Source organism: Elgaria multicarinata, chromosome 11, assembly GCF_023053635.1.
Source record: "Elgaria multicarinata webbii isolate HBS135686 ecotype San Diego chromosome 11, rElgMul1.1.pri, whole genome shotgun sequence".
In the NCBI taxonomy this organism is placed as follows: domain Eukaryota; kingdom Metazoa; phylum Chordata; class Lepidosauria; order Squamata; family Anguidae; genus Elgaria; species Elgaria multicarinata.
The window spans coordinates 17,606,432-17,631,344 of record NC_086181.1 but is presented as its reverse complement, the minus strand read 5'-3'; the positions used below and the strand labels follow the sequence as shown (position 1 = coordinate 17,631,344).

The following is a 24,913-nucleotide window of genomic DNA, read 5'->3' as shown; positions in this document are numbered from 1 at the left end:
TCCATATGTATATAAATCCATACATAAGAGTATCTTTTGGAGCTTTTTGAGGAGACAACTTTTTTCAGCCCATGGGCAGGTTTGACCATTTGAAAACCTGCTCCCTGGACACCCACAAAAAAGCTGCCTTGGCCCCCCAACCCCTTAATCTCCTAAGAATGTCTCTGCGCCCACCGTGGAGTCCAGAGGCATTCCTGAGAAATCAACTCAGCAGCAGATGGAGACCTCCGCTTCGCTTTGAACCAATCCGAACTGCCCGTAGGAAAGTATTTCCGTTTTATAAAGAGAAAGAAAGAAAAGGTGGGCACCAGGAATGCCTATGGGCACCATGCTGCCTACCACTGCCCTATGCTGAGGAGCCAGAGATAATACAGAAAAAGGGCAACTGAAATGATGAAGCCAAGGGGGTTGTATCTGCCTTATGAAAAAAGACGAATGCAATCTTTACTTATTCAAGAAGCAAGCCCCACTAAATTCAATGGGGCTTACTTCTGAGTAGACATGCCCCCACCCATAATGGTGCAATGGGTGGCTACCAGGGACAGAGCCTCCTCCGTAGTGGCGCCCTGTCTGTAAAATGCCCTTCCCAAGGATATCAGCCTGCTATCTTATATAATATAAAATTTATTATTATTATTATTATTATTATTATTATTATTATTATTATTATTATTATTTATTTATATAGCACCATCAATGTACATGGTGCTGTACAGATTATGTTTAGGTTCCAGGCTAAGACCTTCTTCCAGCAGGAATTTGGTCTATTGTATATAACTTTACTCCTGGCTCTTTAATATTGTTAATGTTTTATTGTTTTGATATTTTCATAGTTGCATTATTGTATGGGTTATTTTATTACTCTTCTGGGCTTTTACGATTGCAAACCCACCCCAAGGGCATTTGTCACTTGGGCGGTCTATAAATGTAACAAACATACAAATAAATACATTAAGTAAATGGGATTGCACTGTTACACAACTGAGCCCTGCACCAGGTGAAGGAGGGGCTGTGCGTGCGCCATGTTTTTTTTACAGGAATGCAGAGAAGGGCAGAAAGGGATAGGGGGGCACAAGAGAAAGGACAGACAGGAAACTCTCCTGTTCAGAGCCCTAAGATCCCCTCCTCCCACCACAGGACTCACAGAAGTGGCGCCCTTTGGCCGACTGAACCTTGCGTACGTGGCGCTTGAAGACAAGGTGCAGGTGGCTGATCAGGATGAAAGGTGGAGCCAGGGCTGGGCGGCTGTGATACTCCAGGATTAGGTTGTAGCGCTGGGATTTCCAATAGATGTCACTGTTGCCTTGCACTTTGGAGAATGTGTAACTGTTGGGGGACAGGGGAGAAATACCTTAAGGTAATTGTAGTCCACATACAGATGTGCATGAAAACAAGAGCAGATGGTGGGCAGTGGTTGCAGCAGGACAAGCACTACTTCCATTTTGCTCCTACACACCCACTCACACACACACACACCTTAGTTACAAACTGTGTGCTAACTGTAGGCCTCCCCTTATTGTACATTGATGGAGTATTGTCTGTTCTGTTCCTGTTTTGCTGATCATGCATTTATTAGCACTTTTTTCCCTTCCATTTTTAAAATTCCATGTCTTTTTCACACTTAGAAATGGGCTCTAGGAAGGGTTGGAGGTGGCTTTGTGATTGACAGAAGAGCAGGCCAGTCAGGGCTGTGCACAGCCCTTCTCTAAGGAGGATGGGGGAGTGGCTTCCTTATTGGCACAAGGGTCGTCTAATCAGTGCTCCGCACAACCCTGCTCTAAGGCAAGCGGGGGAGTGATTTTATGATCGACACAAGGGCCCACCAATCAGTGCTATGCAAATACAACTTCTGCTGCAAACTGGGGGAAAAAGGTTTCCCCAGAACTTGATCCAAGGGAGAAATAAGCACCAATGTAAAAAAAGATTGTGAATGCACTTCCCATGTGCATTACTTAGATTGGTCTAAAATACAAATGTAAAACCTGCATTTTTGTCTGCAGTGAACTGCACATTAATTACATCCATATGTAACACAAACAGCGTTGGACAGAATCAAGAGAATGACTTTGTCTCCTAGGTGAACACAAGTTTCTGCAGGGGTGTTGAACCTCCGCCCCGCAGGCCAAATTCAGCCTGCCAGGGGTCCCAATCTCTTGGGTTTCCCCGGATGATCACACACCCTCTCCCCAACCACCGATTGATAGGTGGTTTCCCGGCTTTCGTGCAGTACACACATACACAAACACACACGCACACTAATTCATTCACAAGAGGCGCAGGAACCCACAACCACGGTACCTGAACATGGCGATGAGCAAGTTGAGGAGCAGAATGTTGGCTACGAGCAGGAAGATCACCAGGAGAACGAGCACCAGCCAGTTGGCATAGGTGTTGGTGCAGGGTTTGGCGTCCTCCATCAAGATGGCCACAGGGTCGTAGGTGCAGTTCGATGCTTTGATCAGGGCAGCTGGGGGCAGAAGGAAAGACCAGGCAGAGAGACTTAGAGCACAACCCCTTAAAGGGCAGGGGCCTGCGGTCAAGGGTGGAGACGACGCTTTGCACGCGGAAGGACCTAGGCTCAATCCCCAGCGTCTGCAGTTAGGACTGGCATTTGGGCCAGATCTACACACAGGTAGGATAGGACACTTTGAAAACAGTTGTGTAGAAAAGGGAATTTTGGGAGGTGTCATTTGTATGCAGGCAGCACCCGGTGAAATTCCGTCTTCATCACCAGGTGCTGCATGCAAACAAATGGCACCTCCTGAAATTCCCTTTTTTATACAACTGTTAAAGATACAGGCGCTCTGTCCCCCTTTTCATATGGTCACCCTACTGTTGCTGCCATGTTGGGCATGGAGAAAATGGTTGAAGTGGGTCTCATGTTGCAGATTGGGAGACCAAAGAAAATGCATTCGAAGATGCATACATTTTAAAAAAGTACGCATGAAAAAATGTGGAAAAATACACACAAATGTTTTTTAGTCAATGGCGAAAAATGCGTACTTTTCAGGTGTGCACAATTGAGGCATACATTTAGGAAAATGCACACAGAAATTTTGAGGCATACAGTTAGGAAAATGCACACAGAAATTTGCACAAACATTCGTGCAAATGAAAAAAAGCAGCTCGCAACCTGACACGGACACAAGTTGGAACAAGCTGGTTTTCCCCATTCGCACATCCCTCTCCCTAACCATTGATGTTGCTGGCTGGGGTTAACAGAAGTTGAAGTCCAAACCATCTGGAGGGACCCAAGTTGGAGAAGGGTGGGGAGCCCTGCTGGATCAGGCCAGTGGCCAGCCAGATGCCTGGGGGATGTTACAAGCAGGACATGATGACGGCGGTGGTCCCTCCCCTCTTTTTCGCCCTCTAGCATCTGATATCGAGATACACTGGCTCTAGATAGGGGGGTTCCATTGAGCTATGATGGCGAATGGCAATTGTCTCATCCCATTTTAAAGCCATTTAAGCTAACAGCGCATCACGTGGTTGTGAATTCCACAAACTAAGAACACATTGTATGAAACAGAGCTTCTTTTGGGCCTGCCTACCCCAATTTGGTGCCTTTCAGATGATGGGAATTGCGATCCAGCACATCTGGAGGGCACCAGCTTGGGAAAGGGTGCTTTAGGCTGTCCTGGGCCTACTGCTGATGATTCCACTGGGTCCCCAAGTTCTACAGTTGTGAAAAATCTGTGCTGATTCTCTTCTTGCCATTCATCATTCTGTTAACTTCTGATAGAAGTTTATAATATGATGAACAGCATGGAGTTGATCACTCTATCACTCAGTTGATCACTCTATCACTTAGTTGATCACTCTATCACTTAGTTGATCACTCTATCACTCAGTTGAGCACTCTAATCATCTTCCTTTTTTCTAAACTAAAAAGCCCCCAAACAATCATACGGAAGATCTTCCACCCCCTTAGCCATTTTGGTTGACCCCTTTTCTGCATCTTATCTATGGCTACACTACCCCAGGCCTGCATTTAAGCACTAGTCGAATGCATGTATGAGAGGGGTGGAGAAGGAGCAATGGAGCACTCCAGCCCCGCTTCTGCCCCAAGCATAGAAACGCAGCGGTGCGTCTGTCCTCTTCCAGATCCCAGCAGGCAAGTAAAACATATATATTTTGGTGGGCTAGTAACTTTTGCCGCTTTATTTCCAGGGCTGCAGAACTCCTCTCTGAGGCAGGGCCGCCCAAAGTGGCTGCATATCCGGGCTGGAAACCAGCACCCCTGTCCCAGCCCACCCTAGAATAGGCACCGTCAATCTCGTCGAGCGGGATCTGTCCGAAGATTTGCAAGTACGGCCGGTAGAAGACACGGCGGAAGATCCAGGGGAGACGTCGGTCGTGGGGGACAAGCAGCCCCTCTGTGGTGACCCCGTAGGCCACCAGCCATACCCCGAGGAAGAAGAGAAAGAGGAAGACGTCCTTCATCTAGAGAGAGCAAAAGTGACTGTTTGGATGTACAGAAAGACACCTGTACTACCTGCCCCCCACTCACCCACCCCGGACACGCACTTGAAGAAAGGGCTTAAAGGAATGCATGTTTAAGACAGAAAAGAAGTCCAACAACTCCCAGCATGCCCTTGCCAGCATGGCTGACTGGGGCATCCTGGGAGTTGTTGGACATCTTGTCTGTCTAAACAGGCACAGGACTGCGCCCTAAGGGAACGTGCTTGTACGTGTTTGTGTGTATTTCAATACATTCTGCTACCTTGAATCAATTTTCATTTCTTACCTATGTGATTAAACCAGAATTCTTGCGAATATTGGCTAATTGTGAATAAGCTGCATAGTGGCACATGCAAGTGGTTCACTTCAGCTTTGCTCCTTTGCGCTAGCTTGGTTGCTCAGCAAACCAGGGATGGTTTGTTTAGCATGGCATCTTAACCTGGGATTCTGGTTCTTGACCGCCTTCACAAGTCAGAAGCAGAAACCAGAGTTTCAGCACTGAGCGACGTCCTCCCTTTCAGGGGATCACATGGGTCGGCGTTGACACAACCTTCCCCGTCAGGGCCGTGGCAACAGGGAAGTGGACAGCTATAGCAATGCTGCCCCCTTCCCTGTTGCCATGGCCTTTTGCAGAGAAGGAGGGGTGCTGTGCTGAATGACCTTTCCTGCAGATGTGGCGAGGAGGGCAAATTCCTGCGCTTCCCATCCTCATTCACCAGAAGAGAAGGGGAATCCTTTGCACGAGCAGGAGAAATGCTTCCGTGTCCCCTGCTCTTCTGTTGTGGCGAATGGGGACAGGAGGTGCAAGAATCTGTCCTGCTCATCATAGCTGCAAGAGAGATCATTGCACACACACCCCAATATCGGCAGATGGATTTCTCCAGCACTTTGACATTGCACGTCCACCCACAGGAGACATCCTTTGCCCTCCCACCCTGCGATCTGTTTGGGGATTGTCTCGAAGGGATGGAAGGGGTTCCTTCTATCCCCTCAAGCCGAACTTCAGAAGGATTGCGGGGCAGGGGACATGCACATCCCTGAGAACATGAGGGGCGCCGTGATTAGCAGCGTCCCACAAAGGGACAGCAGGTGCCCTTTCCTGGAAGCGTGTGGGGAGCCCCCGATCACTCCGCCCCACCAAGGGACAGTCAGATTGGCGGCTGCCCATGCACTTCTTGGGATGGGATTATTTCCCGTGCTGATAGAGGCGCACTGTGCTGCTCTTGCCTCGTGACACTGTAAACATGGAAAATAATTCACACAATAAACAACTCTGTAAACCATTGGTTATCTCCGCTGGGTATTTCTGGGAAATAACTAACAGTCGCATGGTTTTTGCCCAACAGACAACACGTTAGTCAATGGGGGACTATTTAAGTAATGGTTGCTTAAATAGTCCACCGTTGACTCTCTCTCTCTGTCTCTTCATAGCTAAGTTAAAAGCCCTTTGCACATTCATTATACACACATCTGCACTTCGACCTAAAATCCCTGACACAGCCACCTCAAAGGCCTGCTTTTTTGCACATCTACTCCATGGTTTTTGGTGCCATGGTTTTTGCCCAACAGACAACACGTTAGTCAATGGGGGACTATTTAAGTAATGGTTGCTTAAATAGTCCACCGTTGACTATCATATTATCCAATCTGAGCCTCTCTCACTCTCACTCTCACTCTCTCTCTCTCTCTCTTCATAGCTAAGTCAAGAGCCCTTTGCACATTTATTATAAACACATCTGCACTTCGACCTAAAATCCCTGACACAGCCACTGTACGTTCTTAACTCAAGGATCTCTTGCACACTCAAAGGCCTGCTTTTTTGCACATCTACTCCATGCGCCTCACGAACGCAGCCTCTCACCATCCTGCCAACGATAATCATCTTGGGACCCAGCTGTTTGTTGACTGCAAAGATGTGGATGAGACGAAGGGTGAAAATCATGAAGTCCAGGCAAAGAATGGTGCGTCCGGATTCATACGACCGTTTGAACAGCCTGTGGGGCATAAAGCGGAGTAAGAAATCAAGGAAAGGAAGTCACTCATTACCGTATACTACAGTATCTACATGCATACAAACTACCCTTTTCATTTCTCCGGAGCCATGAATCCCAGTCCTCACAATTTCATTCATGTGCTTTCGAGTGTCATCAGATGAACATTTTATTGCCTGCTCGTTACTGGCCACTCACAGATTTTTCGCGGGTCCTATTCACGACATCATTTGCCTCCCATGCGTCTCCCTCCCTTTCTAGCCTTCTTCCCGTGACAAAAAAGAACCCGGTAAGGCCAAATTATGTTTAGAGATGGAACTTGCCACTATCTTCTGCTGTGTGCAGAAGCTGCGAGATAAAAACAGCCCACTGAATGGGCCACGTGGACATTGTTTACTTCCTCTTTCCTCTCTCTGAGAAAGAGGAAGTATTGAGGAACAAAAGCAAGGGCAGGGAAGCATGATTTCCCCGTCTGATGGAGCACTTACAGTTAAAGGTCATTTCGAGTCATTTCTTCAATAGCCATAAGGTGGCACTACTCACAAATGGGAAGAGGCTACAGCTCAAGCCTGTCAAGTAGCCAACTCATTTCCCAGAACTCGGTCTCTGAAATGTCTTGTTGGAGTGCACTACTTCAGAGAACAGGTGCACGATTGTATCTCTGAATGTTCCCCCGCATCAAAAAACAAACAAAGACTGCATCTAGAAATCTAACGTATCATAGGGTGAGCATAGGAAAAGGAGGACAGGGCTCCTGTATCTTTCACAGTTGCATAAAAAAGGGAATTTCAGCAGGAGTCATTTGTATGCATAGGCAGCACCTGGTGAAATTGCCTCTTCATCACAACAGTTCAAGCTGCAGGAGCCCTGACCACTAGTGACCAATTACAAAAGACGGCAGGGCTCCTTCAGCTTGAACTGTTGTGATAAAGACAGAATTTTACTGGGCGCTGCTGAAATTCCTTTTTTATGCAACTGTTAAAGATACAGGAGCCCTGTCCTCCTTTTCATATGGTCTTCCTAACATATTCATGGAGAACTCTAAGCTAGCCTGGCTTTCTACCAGGCTTACGAGCTTTCTATATACAGGGAGTGGTTTTTGTTCAGTATAACATTCAAATATGTATTCCCCCCCCACACACACACCCTTCCACCCTCCCAGAGGCTGACATGGTACAGTCTGTCAAGAGCTAACCTGGGCCATTTTTCTGCTCATATATTCTGCTCATATAGCTGCCTCTGGGCACCAATGTGCCCCATGGACACCTCTCTTGGTGACCATCAAGCTTCCTGCCCTCTTAATTTTTATTTTATTTAAGATTTGGGAGGCTGGCATGTTGCAAAATAAAGGGCTGCCCTCCAGCACCACCTTTATTTGGGATCCAAGTGATGGTTTTGTGTTTCGAGCTCAGACCCCACCTCTGCTTGTACTTAGGCTCTTCAGCAAGTTACTTTTCTTTTAGGGCATCTTCCGCCGGGTGTTTTTTCATGCGGTCAGCATGGTTTGGTCACTGATTTTCCCATGAGCTTTACGTGATGCTGTCGCCACGCAGTTATTGTCTCATGTGGAAATGAGACAATGGGAAAATGCGGTATTTTTTGCAGTCAAGCAATAAAGCCACTATCGTCCCCCCATGTAATCTTTGCGCTATGTCCTGCTTTGTGTGGGTGGGTGTTCGGCGGTGCAGCGATGACATTAGTACTGACGAGGATCAGTAGGGAGTGTTTCCTCCTGTCTCTCCGCCTCTGCTCCAAATGCCAAAGCGGATGGGCAGTGGGGAGGGAGATGGTGGTTGCAACGGACGTGGCGTTTCCATTTAATCCCCCTCCAGATTGCTTTTAGAGCATCTTCAGACCATCGCTTTGCCTCCTGCAAATCACTCTTACAGGGACAATACTAACTTGCATGTGGAGTTGGGGGTGGCGGACCCCTGAAGATGCAGACTTCTGAACTTGCAAAGAATCAGTGCTTAACAAAGGGATAGGAGCTGCTCAGTACGTGCCTTCCAGAAAACTTTTAGCCCTTTCTATTCAATCCCCACATGCACACACACAGGAGAGAAGGGTAACCCCCCTTCCAATCAATCCCCTCTCCCAGTGTATATACAAATGAGAAAAAATGTTACTGTTGCTTTTACAGGGATATAACTGGCTTGTGTGTGTATGGGGTTGATCTCCAAAAATGCCAGCTTCTGAACTTGTGAGGAAGTATTTCATTTCATGCCGAGAGAGAGGCGGGGTTGCGCCAGAGGGGTGGACAACAGATAACATCCTGCCAAGCTCCACCCACCCTTGCAAATGCATGTGGCATTATGCATAAAAAGAAAAACTGGCTGAATAAATCCCGAAAAGAATCCAGAACAGGAAGGAGCGGAAAACCGTAGGAGAAAACGCCCTTTTGAAGATGCTCTTAGTTTCATCACTTTGCCTTGTGAGAAATGAGTGTTTCGTGGTTGGCCATGCCCACCATGGCAGCCAGTTTATGAATGGGCTGGCCATGCCCCCTATGCCAGCCATTTTGTGAGAGTGCCCATGAGAGTCTCTCAAAATTCCAAATGTGGCCACTGATCCAGAAAGGTTGGGGACCAAAGGACTACGACAACTGGTCAAATGCAGAAGGTGGTGAACGGCTAGAAAAAAATTCTCAGCAACATCCTCACTTCCACAATTACATCCCAGCCCAGGAGAGGCTCTCACCTGCACACCAGGCCAAACATGAAGAGCAGCAGAGCTGTGATATCAAGCTGGTTCCAGGTGTCCTGGAAATAGCGGCGTACCCGCTGCAGCAGTGGATGGGAGCCCACGAAGCAGCCCTGGCGCACCTCCTCACAGACCAGCGTGAAGACCCAGAAGTACAAAGCGATTTCTGAACCGGACGGGCCTTCGGGAGGTGGGGGGTCGAAATCCAGAAGCAAGACGTAGGAGAAGAGGAAGAGGAAGAGCAGGTACATCACCACATTGCCCAGGAAGGCAGTCACGGGGGCCACCCAGAACTGATGCCACCGTCGTAACCAGAACCGGCGAGGAGATGGCGGAGAGGGAGCTTCCAAATTTCTGTGATAAGGTAGAGAGTGAAAAAGTGAAGGATCAGCATCCTCCCCCATTCAAGAAGTCTTAGGGCTCATCTACACCAAGTAGGATATTCCACTATGAAAGCGGTATATAAATGGCAGGAGCCACACTACTGCTTTATAGCGGTATGGAAGTGCACTGACAACGGTTGGGGCCCATTGACACATTCCATATATATATATATATATATATATATATATATATATATATAATTTATTTATTACATTTTTATACCACCCAATAGCCGAAGCTCTCTGGGCGGTTCACAAAAATTAAAACCATGGTGTCTTTCATACCTCTATATCCTGCTTGGTGTGGCTCCTGCCTTTTATAGACTGCTTTCATAGTGGAATATCCTGCTTGGTGTAGATGAGCCCATAGTTGATTAGTTAATATGAGTCTTAGTCAATTAATTCCTCGATTAGACTGGTGAAAATTTCCATACAGGTAAAAACTAATTCTGAAACGAGAAGCTCACTTTCTTCATTTGCAGACAATGCACCCATATGCCGGAAATAGTCTTGGAAATCGTGTTTTAAACGTTGGATGATCTCCCTTATTTTTTTGCTAGAACCCTAAAGTCCACCAGCCAGAGCCAGATGCGAATAGCGGCTCAGGAAGGCAGACATCGAATGGAGGAGCAAGTTGCCTCTGTGCATATGCTGAGCCCAAGAATTTGTTTTCAGTAGCAGAACTGGAGCTTGCACACACAGCTTTTCATATGTGGGTTATAGCCAATGTTAGCCTACTTGGAGTAGACCCATTGAAATGAACAGGACTTGAGGAAGGAGAAAGGCACATGTGTATTACATCCACTGCCTTTAATTGCCGTCGGCAGTATAAAGATTTTGTCATTGATCAATCCACTGACTCACTGATTAAACATTGTACTCCAATCTGGAACAGCTCTATTTCTGGCTGTAGCTTCCTAAGTTTCCTTCACTCCAATCAGGAATAGCTCTATTTCTGGCTGTGGCTTCCTAAGTTTCCTTGATGTTCCTGTTTTTTCTGACATGCTTGCAACTATGTCTAAAAGCACTGGGTGGCATATGCTTAAAACAAATTAAATTAAAATTCTGCTCCAAGGGAACCCAAATTCCTCAACAGGGAAAGCAGAATTCTGCGACTGGCATCACACATTTCCCCCCGCTTCTAGTAGTTATGAAGTGGTCCAAGGAGCTTACTGAGAAACTCCTCTGGTTTCTTGAGATTTCAGTGGGCATCACTTGCACACATTCAACCATTTATCTTCACATCCATCAGGGCTAGAAAGCTGTAAGACCGGTTCCATCAAACCACAAAGGGCCACAGAGAGGTTCTCTCTCTGGGACTAATTTGCAATTACTCCCTTTCCTGGGCTGTTTGCCAAACCCTCGAAGAATCATTAGTCCTTTGCATAGTAGACTTTGGCTGGACCAAAGTCTCAGGAGAAATTCTGCAGCCTGGCAGAGACTTTAGGTTCAGCTGAGCCAGACTCTCCTTCTCCCAACCACTGCAGCATCCCACCAGCAAAGTTCTCAAGCTAATACTGAGCAATAGGGAACATGAGGAGGCCATATCCATAGAGCCATGTTTCCAGTGAAAGCTGAACATTCAGAGAAGGGACCTGGAATATCCCTAAGGCACAGGAGGGGCAACCCATGGCTCCGCGGGTCACATGCAGCCTAAGTTGCTCTCTGACCGCCACAGGGAGTAGCTGTCCAGCTGTGTGTAGACAGCCATCTTCATTAGGATCAATGCGGTGGGGGTGGGTGGGAGGCTTTACCTTGCCCCCTCTCCTCTAATCCTAATGTGGAATGAATGTAAAGAGAGAGAGCAGGGAGGGGGACAAGAGAAGACAGAGGGGGGCGGGAGAGAGAGAGAAGGAGAGGAAGGGGGAGGGAGGAGGGGAGGGAGGGAGGAGGGGAAGAGAGGGAGGGAAAAGAGCGAGGGATAGGAGAAGGAGGAGGGGGAATGAATGGAAGAAAGATGGATGGATAGATGGATAGATGACTCAAGAGGAGAGAAAGAGAGGAGGGGTGAGAGACAGACAGGGACACACACACACATACAGAGAGAGAGAGGGGGGGGTGTCCCTGCCCATTCTTTGCTTTGAGCCCGCCCACTATTGGCAGTTTGCAGCCCCCAACCTCTTTCCCTAAAGGTTGCTCCTCCCTGCCTTAAGGGATCCAGGCCCCTGCAAACAAGCCCCATTGTGACTCCACCCCTGACAGTTATGCGATCCCCTCCCAGCTGCCCACACCCCCTTCCCCAAAGCATGACCATTTCCCCCTACTCAGACAACATGCCGCCGATGGTACTTTTCACATCTGTGTCAAGGCTGTCCAGCTCAATTGGGCCTGAGGGATCGAGCCGGAGGTCGTCATCCATGGCCCTGTGAAAGAGGAAGTCACATTCACTTTCGGAGCAAATATGTCTGGAATCGGGGGGGGGGGGGCAATCCTGGCCACCTTCATGTTCCCAGCTGGAGACACTATGGTTCAGCCCAAGGGTATAGGGCAATCCCACCCAACCTGGCACCCTCCAGATGTCTTTGAACTACAACCTCCATGATCCCCAGCACACAGGGTTGAGCTGGCTGGTGATGATGAGAGTTATAGCCTGACAAATCTGGCGGGTACCAGGTTGAGGAAGGGTGTTATAGAGCTCTGAAAGGTGGCTAACAAATCCAGGGCTGATGATCTGAGATTCAAACCTGGGCACGTCTATACAAAGGGTTTGCCTGCTTCGCAGTAGCGGCACATTATCTACATGACGTAGCCACCATTGTGAAGCCATCTGGGGGCAAACCCTGGAAACTCCACTCCCAAAAAGTCAGGCACTTAGCCCGACTTGCTTGTCAGCGGAGCCCATGGTGCCCCCTGATTGGTCGCCATGGGCAACCCGCGCCTCTAGAAAAGTAAACAAAATAAAAACGGGATGGGGGAGGAGAGGAATGGAGCCGTTCCTCCCCCCTTTTTTATTTTATAATCTCTATCTGCGGAGCTCCGCAGATACATGTAATAAAAATAAATAGAGGGTGGTGGGGAGGGACGGGCAGCCAGAGGGAGGAGACATCGGTGGTTTGCTGCTAGTGCAGGTCTCCAGACCCTCTCGCGTCCTCCTCTGGCTGCCTCATTCCTTCCCCCCTCCCCATTTTTATTTTTATTATTTATTTATTTATTTATTTAGAATATTTATATACCGCTCCTCATTGAAAAAATTTCGGAGCGGTGTACAAGGTAAAATGAAAACAAAAACAGAATAAAACAGTTAAAACAAAATTTAAAAAGAAGCAAAACTACAACAACACAGAAATCCAAGGCTGCATGTTAGAGAAAGGCTTCTTGGAATAAAGATGTTTTCAGGAGGCGCCGAAAGGAGTACAAGGTCGGAGCCTGCCTGACCTCCAGAGGCAGGGAATTCCACAGGAGGGGGGCCACCATGCTGAAGGCTCTTCCCCTGGTGGATTCCAATCGGAGGATGGATCTATGTGGAACCACCAGGAGCAGGCCCTCGGATGACCTCAATGACCAGGCAGGTTGGTAAGGGAGAAGGCGCTCTCTCAGGTATCCTGGTCCCAAGTTGTTTAGGGCTTTGTACACAACTACAAGAACCTTAAACCTGGCCCGGTAGCGAATAGGCAGCCAGTGCAGTTCCCTCAGCAGAGGAGTTACATGCTGGAAAGGGGCAGCTCCAGACAACAGCCGAGCTGCAGCATTCTGCACTAGCTCCAGCTTCCGGAGCAGCTTCAAGGGCAGCCCCACATAGAGCGCGTTGCAGTAATCCAACCTTGAGGTTACCAATGCCTGTACCACCGTGGTCAAGCTATCCCTGTCCAGGAGAGGCATATATTTTTAATTATATGTATCTGCGGAGCTCCGCAGATAGAGATTATAAAATAAAAAAAAGTGGGGGAGGGAGAATGGGCAGCCAGAGGGAGGAGAAGTGGTTCTCCAGTCCTTCTCGTGTTCTCCTCTGCTGCCTCGTTCCTTCCCCCCATGTTTTTATTTTTCTTATATGTATCTGCAGAGCTCTGCAGATAGGTGCAGGGCCGGAAAAATCGCACTTGCCTTCCTTGCCGTGCAGATGCCGGGAAGGAAAGCAAGTGCGGGTTCAAGGTGCCTCGTGGTGCCAAAGCGCCTCCGTAAACTCGGGTGTGTGTGTGCTGTCCTTCCCAGGTATCCCAGCAGGTATGAAATCACACAATGCAGCATGGAAGAGCATCTCCGGCATTTGAAAGCCCTTCTGTAATAATTGGTGGTGCTGCGGAGCAAAGGGAACTCTGCGCATGGTCAGGTGCTCCTCTGTAGAGAAGTCACTCTAGCCAATTCTGACATTCAGCAGTAGCAGCTTCTGAACAGGCAATTTGCACCCTTCCCTCCTGCCACCCACTGCCCCCAAGTGTGGGTGTCTGGGCTATAATGAAGCAGGGGCCATGGCCAGCAAGCACCCACCTGAACTTGATGAGGTTGGTGAAGATGAGAGGGGGACAGAAGAAAGTAAGGAGGAGCTGCCAGACAGGAGTGCTTCGGTCCATCTCTCCCCACCAATTCTGGGTGAGCAGGGACTGTGCAGGGGGAAGGGAAGAGAGAATCAGCACAGGGAGAGGTTGGGACCCTCAGCCATTTTTCTTCTCATTACTAGCACTCATTTCAGTATATACAGTGCTTGAAAATGCGATTCCCACACAGGCTACAATCATAAGCATGCAAAACCCATCGAGTCCAACCAATGTTTGTGTTCCCCAAAGCCACCAGAGGAAGAAAATCCACGGTGCTTCGAATCAGAGCTAGAAAGGACCTCAAAAGTCATGTCGGATCATAGCAACAACTCCTCATGCTCCCAGACACTAGTGTGTGATAGAGAATGTCCTGTAGCTTGATCTGTTCTTATTCCCTGCTCTCTCCCCTTCCTCTTCCTTCTTCTTCCTCTTGCCTCCACAAGAAATACCACATGGCCTCTCCCTGAGGGAAGCAAGTAACCATATGCCTTCGCTTACTTACATTCATGTACCCAGTGTCGGGGGTGGGGGCTTGTAGTTAAACAGTGTAAGACAGCCTTCTCTGACAAAGTGTATCAAAGCACTAATAAATTTAGCTGATTTGAACTTCTTTTAAACTGGCTCTAGCCTGTGTTCATTGCCTCGGATACTAAATGTTGCTTGCCGCACTTTCTCTGCATAAAGCAACTCTGCTGCAAATCACACCAGACTTTCCAACAGTGCAAACCACCACCACCATTGCAGGAAACCTGACAGGTGGCCATCCAGCCTCCACTTAAAAACCTCTAACGAAGGAGTGCAAACAACCACTGCTTCCCGAAGCATCCTGCACCACCCTTGAACAGCTCGTACCCTCAGGACGTTTTCCCTGATGTATAGCCAAAATCCCCTTTCTTGTCATTTGAACCTGTCGGTTTGGGTCCTACCTTCTGAAGCGGGGATTGGCAACCTGATGCCCTCCAGACATTTGGGCTCTCATAATCCCTGACCATTGACCATGCTAGCTGGGGTTGATAGGTGCTATAGTCTAAAACATCTAGAGGGCACCAGGCTGCTAATCCCTGCTCTGGAGCAACAGAAAGCAAATTTGGTCCATCATGTGTGCGACAGCCCTTCAGATATTTGAAGACACCTATTATATTGCCTCTTAATCATCTCTTCCCCATGCTAAAGCCAACCTCTCCAACCTTTCCACATAGGATCTGGTCTCCAAGCCCTTCCCCATCTTGGTTCCCCTCCTCTACTTGACCTGAGATGTGAACAAGCAGGATCATATATTCCCCCTGGATGAGGAGTCTGTCCCTTTAAGAAGCAAAGGCCTATAGGGAATATTCCAAAGTCCATACTAAGGCATGAAATCTATAACACGGCCATCCAAAATATTTTGGTTGGGCTAACAAATATATTGTCCTAAAGTGATTTTTGCCCCTTTAAGTCTTAAAGGGACAAAAACTACATTGCAACAATACCATGAATAGTAAAGTCTAAGAGTTCTAAGTCAGGCAGATGCAATGCAGAGACAGACTCTCCACCCACAGTACTGCTGCTGCTCCTGCTGAATATTTCCTGCTTCCTGGCTCTTAAATAGGGTGACCCTATGAAAAGGAGGACAGGGCTCCTGTATCTCTAACAGTTGCATAGAAAAGGGAATTTCAGCAGGTGTCATTTGTATACATGGAGAACCTGGTGAAATTCCCTCTTCATCACAAGAGTTAAAGTACAGGAGCTATACTAGAGTGACCAGATTTAAAAGAGGGCAAGGCACTTGCAGCTTTAACTGTGGTGATGAAGAGGAAATTTCACCAGGTTCTCCTTATATACAAATGAGACCTGCTGAAATTCCCTTTTCAATACAACTGTTAAAGATACAGGAGCCCTGTCCTCCTTTTCATAGGGTCACCCTATCTTAAAGCAGGGGTGCAGAACCTCCTTCTGTCCAAGGGCCAAATTCCATTTCAGCCACATTCCAGTAGTGGGTGGGGCCAAAGGCAAAAGGGGTGCCCCCCCCCAAATACAAACCATTCCAGCCTATTGTAGCTTAAAGCTCTTATTGCCAGTAACTAAGCCTTAGGGGAAGGGGCATGGCAACTGGGGGACTCTGGAGGGCCAGATTTGGCCCAAGGGCCTGAGGTTCTACACCCCCGTCTTAAAGGGACAGGGAACTTGTTCAGAATAGATGTTGGAAACACTGCAAACACTCAAGCAGTAAGCACCCCAGAAGCAAAGTGACGTGAACCTCCATATGGCCATACCTGCACACCATCGTGAGCAAAAAAAAGGCGGGCATCGGCCTGGTGTGCCAGCTGGAGGACGGTGGCTCCGCCCCAGAGCTGGGACCGGCGGACCAGCAGCTTGTAGGCCCGGGGCTCGCTATTACGGTAACATTCACCAAATACGCCTGGAGTTGGGGAGAGGGAAGATTTATGAGGAGACACACATTTGGGAGTACGTACTAAGTCCAGAAATTTCCAGGAACTCTTGCTGTGCCAACAAACTTACCCTCATTTATAATGACACAGCATTCTCAATGATATAGCCCCCATAACTGTACAAATTGCTTTCCCCCATCTTATCTAGCATCTGATAAAGAACACATTTATTCCCATTTTTACACATCAGCAAACCGGGGCAGGCACCTGGCTTGTTTGCAGCTGTCTCCCTCATCTGCCTTTCTCTGGGTGGTCAATTTGGAGCCTGGGCCATGGGACCCAGGGCTTTGGTCCTGAGATCTGACGTTAGCGGCACCACCACATTAAGGTAGACTAGGGTAGTCATATGGGCTACCTTAGTCCTGCCACCTAAACAACTGAGCCCTGTTCCGGAGCTGCTGTTTGCCTGTTCTCAAAAGCAGTGAGAGCTAAACGCTTCTTTTGAAATCAAACACCCCTGAATCCAAAAGTAGAAAAAAATGAGACAGCTAGTTTCATAGTAATAGAAACAATTAACCCCCTCCTTCCTTCCCAATCCTTCCTTCCCCCAGCGTTTTTCTCCGGTCTCTACTTCCTTCACACCTATGGCTAGATGCTCAAACTGCATCGCCAGGTCTTTCATGGCCGCCTCTTCCTCCGCCTCCGTCTCCTGGTGTGAAAGCTCTCGAAGCATCCGTGCTGCCACCAATGCCCCAGCCACCGCATCAGGCGCCTGGGATGGAGGGAAAGGGACAACCTCAATGGGGTCAGAGACAAGGAAGTAGCCCTTCGAAAACAAAAATAAACCACAGCCAACAGAGCGCCAGGAAGGGAAAGATACCTGTCATCAGATCCAACTCTCAGTAATCTAGAAACGGGCAAAAGCAGACTGTGTGTTCAGGAAATGGGCAAAAGCAAGCTGTGTGTTCAAGATGAAGTTTCATCCTGCTTTTATTCAGATCTTGTGAACACTTGTTAAGAATTGCACACCATTTCTTCATAAATTCATTGTTTCTAAGTCACCAGTGAATTTTAGTGGGAGACATTATTTCAAGACTTTCTGCAAACGTTTTTATAAGTCAGCATGCACAGGCCTATTTGCAGTGTGCAGTGATTTAAGTGTTTTGTTCTTCTATGCTAAAATTTTACACTATTTTAGAAATTCTATTTCAGCAATGTGTTGCCTTGTGTTATTTTGCGGCCCCTTGAAGGAGGCCTTGATATAAAACGAGGCTGAAATGCATCCAGCCTTTTAACAAATAAAATCTTTGTTCCAGCATCTTGAGACGTTCCTCTTTGATTCGTGGGTCTATTTTGGATACTCTCCGGTTTTGAAACCTTGTGTTTCCTCCAGTAGTTTTGGACTGTAACTCCCATCAGCCTTCTCCTCGTAGGATATGCAAACCAGAGGGGCAGGAGAAGCAGCCACAAGGTGAGGGGAGATCATCAGAAAGAACTATAGTTGGACTGATCCAGGTCTTTACTATGGAACAGCTGCACCAGTCTTCCCTGCCTGGTGCCCTTCAAGTATTTCAGACTTCAACTCTTGTTATCTCCAGCCAGCAGGGGAGTTGTAGTCCAACACATCTGGAGGGCAGCAGGTTGGAGAAGCTGGACCTACAAAGATAGTTACTTCCTGGCAGTGAGATATGCAGAATTTGAGGTTCCCATATGGAAACCTAAGAGGAGCAGCCGGAGACAGTGTACACCTGCTCCGTGCCACGTATCCGTGACATCTCAAGTGAAGCGGAGAAAGATTCATTCTCAGCAAGGTCTCTGTCCCTTTAAGAGGCATATTCATCATCATACCCTAAGGTCATCTTCAGGGGTCCTTCTCCGTGAGCCCCTGCCAAAGGAAGTGAGGCAGGTGGCTACCAGGAGGAGGGCCTTCTCTGCTGTGGCACCCCGGCTGTGGAATGAGCTCCCTAAGGAGGTTCGCTTGGCACCTACATTATATGCTTTTAGACGCCAGGTGAAGACCTTTTTATTCTCCCAACATTTTAACAATCTATAAATACATTTTAACATGGTGTTTTAAATTTGTAATTTTGCATTGCTGCTGTTTTTTATCTGGTTGAACTTTTTATTGTATTTTATATTATGGTTTTATACTGTTGTTTTATATTATGAATGGTTTTAATTTTTGTGAACCACCCAGAGATCTCCGGCTATTGGGCGGTATAGAAATGTAATAAATAAATAAATACACACCATTTCCCAGAAATACATGGCCATTTCTCTACGGTTCAGCAATACAGCCCATATAAACAGATCGGTCCAAGGGTTTGGTGAAAGTTCGGTGAGGTATGTTTGATCTCCATTGGGTAACAATCCCTTGGTCTTCAGGGAGGAGAGACAGAAGCACAATCAGCATGGGTTAAGGAAACTTTCACAGATACACCCTTGCGGGGTGAGTGTTCAAAAGCTACCCAAAATTTCTGACTCCCCCGCCACCCCCACAAAATAACCCACCTCAACCTTAGACTCAACAATAATCCCAATAATTTACTGAGGATGTGGAAATTATTCCAATCAACAACTTTTATTCAAAAATGAGCAAGTTGCCTAAAGGTTCCAATTCCGAAACCAATCGTTGAGATTTTGCAGAACCTAATTAGGAGTTTGGGCAGGGGAATACAGTCTTTTTTCAGGCATGTATTTCTGTTTATTTCCAGAAGAGTCCTTCACAATGAGGACTGGAAACTCTTTTTTTTAAAATGGTCTTCATTAGAAATCCGTTTCTGCACTAGCTACCACCCCATATTTTACAGCCCTGAACATAAAGTTCCTGCATTTGAACTATGTCTCTGAACATTTTAAAAAAAATTAAACGTTTTTTTTTAATCAGAAAAATCATTTATTGTCTAAAACCATGGGCTGTAACAACTGGTTGATGAAGCAGTGCAGTGAAAGAGTAATTGTTGCAATTAATTACATTGCTGTTCAACCTTCTTTTGATGTCGTGTGGTGGCAGCGATTATAAATAAGCCAACCTTTACAGTAATATCTGTCTTTTAACCCACTAGTAAGGACAGAGCTACATGTTATTAAGTAAATATGGGTTGCAGAAGCAAACACAGGGAAATATTGGTGGGCAGGAGGGGAGTGCGTAAGCCTTCCTGTGGCCTGCAAGTTCCCCCCTGCGAAGGCCCACTCCAGCAATGTTTACTGTTTTTTCAGCATTACTGAAGCTAAACAAAGCAAAACCTGACCAGCAATCTGGACTGGAGATCACTGGGCTCTCCATTTCAGATCAGGATATATAAATACCATAAAAATAAAGTCACAGATTGAGATTTTCCATTTAGTCTGTCTCGGACAGTCTTCTCCAACCTGGTGCCGTCCAGATATTTTCGACTTCAATTCCCATCAGCCCCAAGGACCATGGCTAGCGTTTGGGAATTCTGGGAGTGGTCACCCAACACAACTGGAGGGCTCCAGGTTGGAGAAGGATGGTCTTAGGGTTTCCTGTGGTTTATTTTTGTTGGAATAAGCAACAGCCATTAGTTAAACCCACTGTATGGCCAAGGGAGCCATTAAATGTTTAATGCGTGTTCGGGGTTGGGATGCATGCTTTGGTTTTGGTTTTGCCTACTTTATTTGGCCGGTTTCAGTTGTCACTCAGCGCTCTGGGGAATAGACCTGAGGCCCAGGGAAATAGCCAAGTGGCTGGGGCTGATGGTGATTCGAGTCCAACAACCTCTAGATGGCCACAAGTTCCCCAGCCTTGAACTACAGAGATAAACGACACACCCACCCTGCCAAGTAGGGGTGGATTTTATTAAATCCATTCCATCTGTGTTTTGGGGATTGTCAGGTGTCTTTCACTCCATTATCTGCTCATTGAAAGAGTCGGATTTTTTTGTACAAGAATTTCAGTAGTTCGCAAATGTTCACTTCCGCTAATGTGAACTTATGCAAGTGTTGCGCATTTGCACACAAATGAAACTGCGCAAATTCCCCCACAAATAACAGCAAGTCTGTAGAATTCACGAAACTCAGAAAAAGCCAGTCCACTGCGTAATCTGCAGGTCGGACTCATAGAAATCCAAGTTCATTTGATTTCTCCAAAATCCCTACCTCCACAAGATTCCTTCACATTCTCCTCATCTCCCCAAAGTACCCTGCCAATCCCAACACAACCACCCACACACCTCTGGAGACCGCTGCAACTTACCCCTGGCCCTTTGTGTCCAGCTGGGTGCAGCCTGGCATAAAAGGGAGCGCAGACATCCCCCATCAGCTCTTGCAGGAGGTGGGCCACCTGGCACAGATGGAAATCGGGCGGAGGCCTCTCCAGCAGCAGGCATTCAGGAGGTGGAGAGGGCTCAGGGTTGGCCACCTGGCGCCGCTGCAAAATCTGGCGCAGGAGCGAGACCTCGGGGGCCCCCGTGTACAGGCGCTCTAGCTCTTTCCAGGTCAGGAACTGCCCGACATCCAAGCCGTTCTCCACAAAGAGGCGCACTAAGGCAGGGCGGTTCCCTAGCAAGGCGTCGCGCATCGGTTCCACCAACAGGCTGGGCTGCAAGAAACAGCAGGGCAGGAATGACGGCAAAATAAGTTTCGGGGTGGGGTGGGGGGCACAGCGTGCTCTCCATCTCAAGGGAATGGCAGGTCATGCAATTCTGAAAGCAATTCCCCATGCTGTCCCCTTCTTCCATGCTGCCCCCTATCTGCTCCCCAAGGATTCACCCCACCTCTTCTCCCCTTCCCTTTCATGTTCCCACTGGGCCTTTTGAAGCCCTCCCCAACCACCCTCTTCCCGCCCAGGTCAGTGCTGGCCTACCTCCCAGAGAATGTCCCCACGGAACAGCTCAGTGCTGGCGATGTCCACGCGGTTCCAGGCCACAGCTAGACGCAGCTCATCCAGGTAGCAGCTGGCCTCTCTTGAACGCCTGCAGGCTGCCAGGAGTGGAGAACAGGAGACCACCAATAGCCTTAGCTTCCCCCAAAATCTCTTGCTGCACTATAAATGGTGTGTGTGTGTGTGTGTGTGTGTGTGTGTGTGTATGATGGTGGTGGTGGGTGCAAGAAGGCGGGAGACTTGTAAGTGTGTGCAGAAATTCACAAAAAGGAGATCTTTGTGAGGAGGAGATGTTCATGGAATAGGATTTGTGGGAATGAGATAAGCCTTAGTTTCAAAATCAAGATTACCAGAAGTTTCTGCAGTAGGATACCTACCTTTCACCAGGGCTTTGAGCAGGATAGTCTCAAATTCCTCCAGACCCTCATGGTCTGAATAGACAGTCACCAGTTCCCTCAGAGCTCCAATACGCTCCACCTGATTAGAAGAAGCATGGAAAGACCCTTGGAGATCTCTCAGAAAACATGAGGTTTCCTCTCCCGAGAGAGAAAGGGGGCACTCTGGGGGCTAGTGAGGCCATCTGGGGTTATGGGAGGGAAATTTCAAACACTTATATGGAATAAGAAGAAATCTGAATTAACTCAAGGCAGTGCCAGCTCCGGGTTTTTGAGGGCCCCTGGGTAAGTCACCCTCCATGGGACCCCTCCTTCAGTAAGTCTCCCTTCTCACCGCCACTGTCACCAACTGCTATGGCTCCTCCTCCTCTTCCTCATCATTTCTACCACTGGCTTACTTGACAGGAAGACAGCCTGTAAACAAGGAGGCAGTAGCCTCGATTGCTCCTGTTTCTTACCACCATCATGGTCTGAGCCTGACAGAAAGGCAGTTCAACAAGCAGGCCCCTGTCTATGCGACAATGGGATTGCTCCTCATTGCTCTCCCACACTAGAGGCCTTCAAGAGGCAGCTGGACAACCATCTGTCATGGATGCTTTAGGGTGGATTCCTGCATTGAGCAAGGGGTTGGACTCGATGGCCTTGTAGGCCCCTTCCAACTCTGCTATTCTATGATTCTATGAATATAAACCCGAATTTTTGTAGATTCGAATCTACGCAAAAAGCTTCACACTGCAGCAGCAACAGTGATTTATCTCCTGAACTTTTTTTGTAGTGCAGTTATTAATGCGCACATACACACATATGATGGTATGGAGCATAGACAAGCGAAGCTATAAATTTTATCTGAAGATCTCCGCAGATTCATAGAAGAGGAAAACCGAGGGCAGAAAGGAACGAGGCAGCAGAGGAGGATGCTAGAGGAGGACTAAACACGTCTCCTCCCTCTCGCTGCCCGTCCCTCCCTTTGTTATAATTTCAAAAGCTCCATCTGCGGACCTCCGCAGATTCATATAATACAACATGAAAACGGCAGGAAGGAACGAGGCAGCCAGAGGACGCAATAGGTGGAAAGGCCAGAAATCGGCTAATCACTTTGTCCTGCCTATGAACTTATGCCCACATGTCAAAATGCAATTTAACTCCCCCAAGGACACATATCAGTCGCGGTAAATCACAAATACGAATATGCGCATCATCGTGTTAAAAACCTGGAGCTGCAACGAATGGACGGCTGCGTCATGTGTCCTAAAATGGGAATCTGCGCATTTAGGTCGGGGTAAACAAGCAAGCCGTATAGCCAAGCCCCAGGTTGCAACAGTGAAAAGGAGGAGCCATTCCATGCCTGCTCTTGATTTCAAGAGTTCTGGGGAAGCCATGGAGAAAAAAGACGGAGTGTGTGTGTTGTTGTTCCAAGATCCCACCTCCTCTGCCAAATCCTCCAGTTCGTTGTCAGGGAACTTTCCTTGCAGCTTCTTCGTCGCCAGCGCCTTCAGGGATTCTCCCGGTTGCGTCTCTTCGAGCAACTCAGCCAAGCAGTCAGCTGCTCCCCCAGTTCCTGCCAAGAGCAGGCAGGGGATAGAGGCCTGGACAGCTTCAGATACGCGCTGGGGGAAACGAACGAGATAGAAGCTGTTGGCATGAGGAGATGGGCCCCTTCGGAACCTACTAAGTTCTCCTGGAGACTCTTCCTCTGGGCCTCCAGCTCCTTCTCCACACTGCACTCCACAACAGCTCCTTTCATCAGGTTCTCTGCTGGTCCAACTCATACACTCCCCCCTCACACCCACACAGTACAGGCCTCCTTTCACTGTCCTTCCCTCCAAAAATCCCCTCTCTGTATGTCTGCCCTCTTCAACTACTCCCATTACACTCTCCCTCATACACTCTCTCTCATATTCCTCTCCATCTCTGCACGATCAGCGGCCTCCCTCCTCATATTTGTCCTCATGTAGACGCCTCCTCTATCTCAACCAGCCCCACCCCTTTCATTACCCACAATCTTTTACTGCACATCCACCACCACCCCGCCCAAATCCTCCTCCTCATGTCTTCTCCCCTTTTTCCCCCTCACAAACATCTTTACAAATCTAACATTGGGGATTTCTTCCCCTGCTTCCCTCCACAAGGAGAATTTTGCACCCCTTTAAGGTTCAGGAGCCCCTCCCACCACCTTCACTATTAGGTCTCTCTCCAACAAACCCTTTCCATTCTCTGGTGGCCCTCAGTTTCCTTCCAACACCTTTATACATTTCACCCCATGCTCCTCTATCTGTGCACACAATGATCCCACCATCTTCCCACAGTTCCTTGCCCTATTTCAGTGCCACATGCCACGACACATGGCAGTGGTGGAGGAAAGTAATTTAGAGTCCGGACTTAACAGTATTACAGGGAGCGCTAAGGGTGGGAGAGGGGGACTTCAGATGGTAACGTGTATATCTTTACTCCCTTCAAATGGTCTTACAGGTGGGGGCTCTTTCCATGGCATTGTGTTTACTTCACTTCCTTCAAAATGAGGTACACCTGCCCGGCTGCATTTCAGGGCCCACCTGCTCATTCTGATGCATGGGGCCCTGACGTCTGCCCCAAAGTTCTACTCTGACGGTGCCACTGTCCCAAACCCTCCACTACTTCCCTTCACAAGGTTCAGATCCATATTACCTTGAACATAGCTGAGTCCCCACCGATGAGCATCACCAACACAGGAATCTCAATGCTCCCGAGACCTATGGGAGGCAGAAAATAAGGAAAACACATGAGGGAGCAGAGACCCCAGAGGCCTAGGAAGACCAAGTACTAGAAAAACAATGGGAGGGAGAAGATGTTTGGGTACTAGGGAGGAAAGCAATGCATATTAACATATATTAATTAACAAGGCAGCAACGCTGCCCCCCCCCCCCCAGCCTAATTCTCACCAGGGCCGGATCTACACTATTGCTTTAAAGCGCTTTATAACAGTTTTATAGCGCTTTAAAGCAGTTAAAGCGCTTTATAACTGTTATAAAGCACTTTAAAGCAGTAGTGTAGATCCGGCCCAGGGTGCTAAAAATGTGCCTGGGCTGTACTATTTCTGACAACAGACAGGGGAGCAGAAATTTATCATTTCTCCATACAAGTTCCTTCCACTTCGGAAACTAGGGCCTAATTTACACCAAGCAGGATATTGCACTATGAAAGCAATAAGAAAGCGGTATATAAAAGGCAGAAGCCACACTAAGCAGGATATAGCACTATGAAAGCGGTATATGATACGTGTCAATGGGCTGCAACAGTTGTCAGTGCATTTCAATACCACT

The 24,913-nt window shown here is 47.9% G+C and overlaps 2 protein-coding genes across 11 annotated transcripts in view; both read right to left on the bottom strand.

Annotated features, from left to right (window-relative positions):
- Positions 1-24,913, bottom strand: part of PPFIA3 (PTPRF interacting protein alpha 3) — a 140,274-nt gene that overhangs the window by 3,051 nt on the left and 112,310 nt on the right. The gene's annotated exons all lie outside the window — the stretch shown is intronic.
- Positions 1-24,913, bottom strand: part of TRPM4 (transient receptor potential cation channel subfamily M member 4) — a 47,411-nt gene that overhangs the window by 3,863 nt on the left and 18,635 nt on the right. The window contains exons 7-21 of the mRNA XM_063137766.1: positions 24,279-24,343; positions 23,039-23,221; positions 21,597-21,696; positions 21,202-21,317; positions 20,593-20,937; positions 18,627-18,755; positions 17,019-17,148; positions 16,260-16,405; positions 13,961-14,073; positions 11,800-11,898; positions 9,150-9,506; positions 6,323-6,455; positions 4,269-4,443; positions 2,299-2,467; positions 1,145-1,326 (exon numbers count right to left, since the gene is read on the bottom strand). Of these exons, the coding sequence (XP_062993836.1) occupies positions 1,145-1,326; positions 2,299-2,467; positions 4,269-4,443; positions 6,323-6,455; positions 9,150-9,506; positions 11,800-11,898; positions 13,961-14,073; positions 16,260-16,405; positions 17,019-17,148; positions 18,627-18,755; positions 20,593-20,937; positions 21,202-21,317; positions 21,597-21,696; positions 23,039-23,221; positions 24,279-24,343 (2,442 nt within the window). The remainder of the gene's footprint in view (positions 1-1,144; positions 1,327-2,298; positions 2,468-4,268; positions 4,444-6,322; positions 6,456-9,149; positions 9,507-11,799; positions 11,899-13,960; positions 14,074-16,259; positions 16,406-17,018; positions 17,149-18,626; positions 18,756-20,592; positions 20,938-21,201; positions 21,318-21,596; positions 21,697-23,038; positions 23,222-24,278; positions 24,344-24,913) is intronic.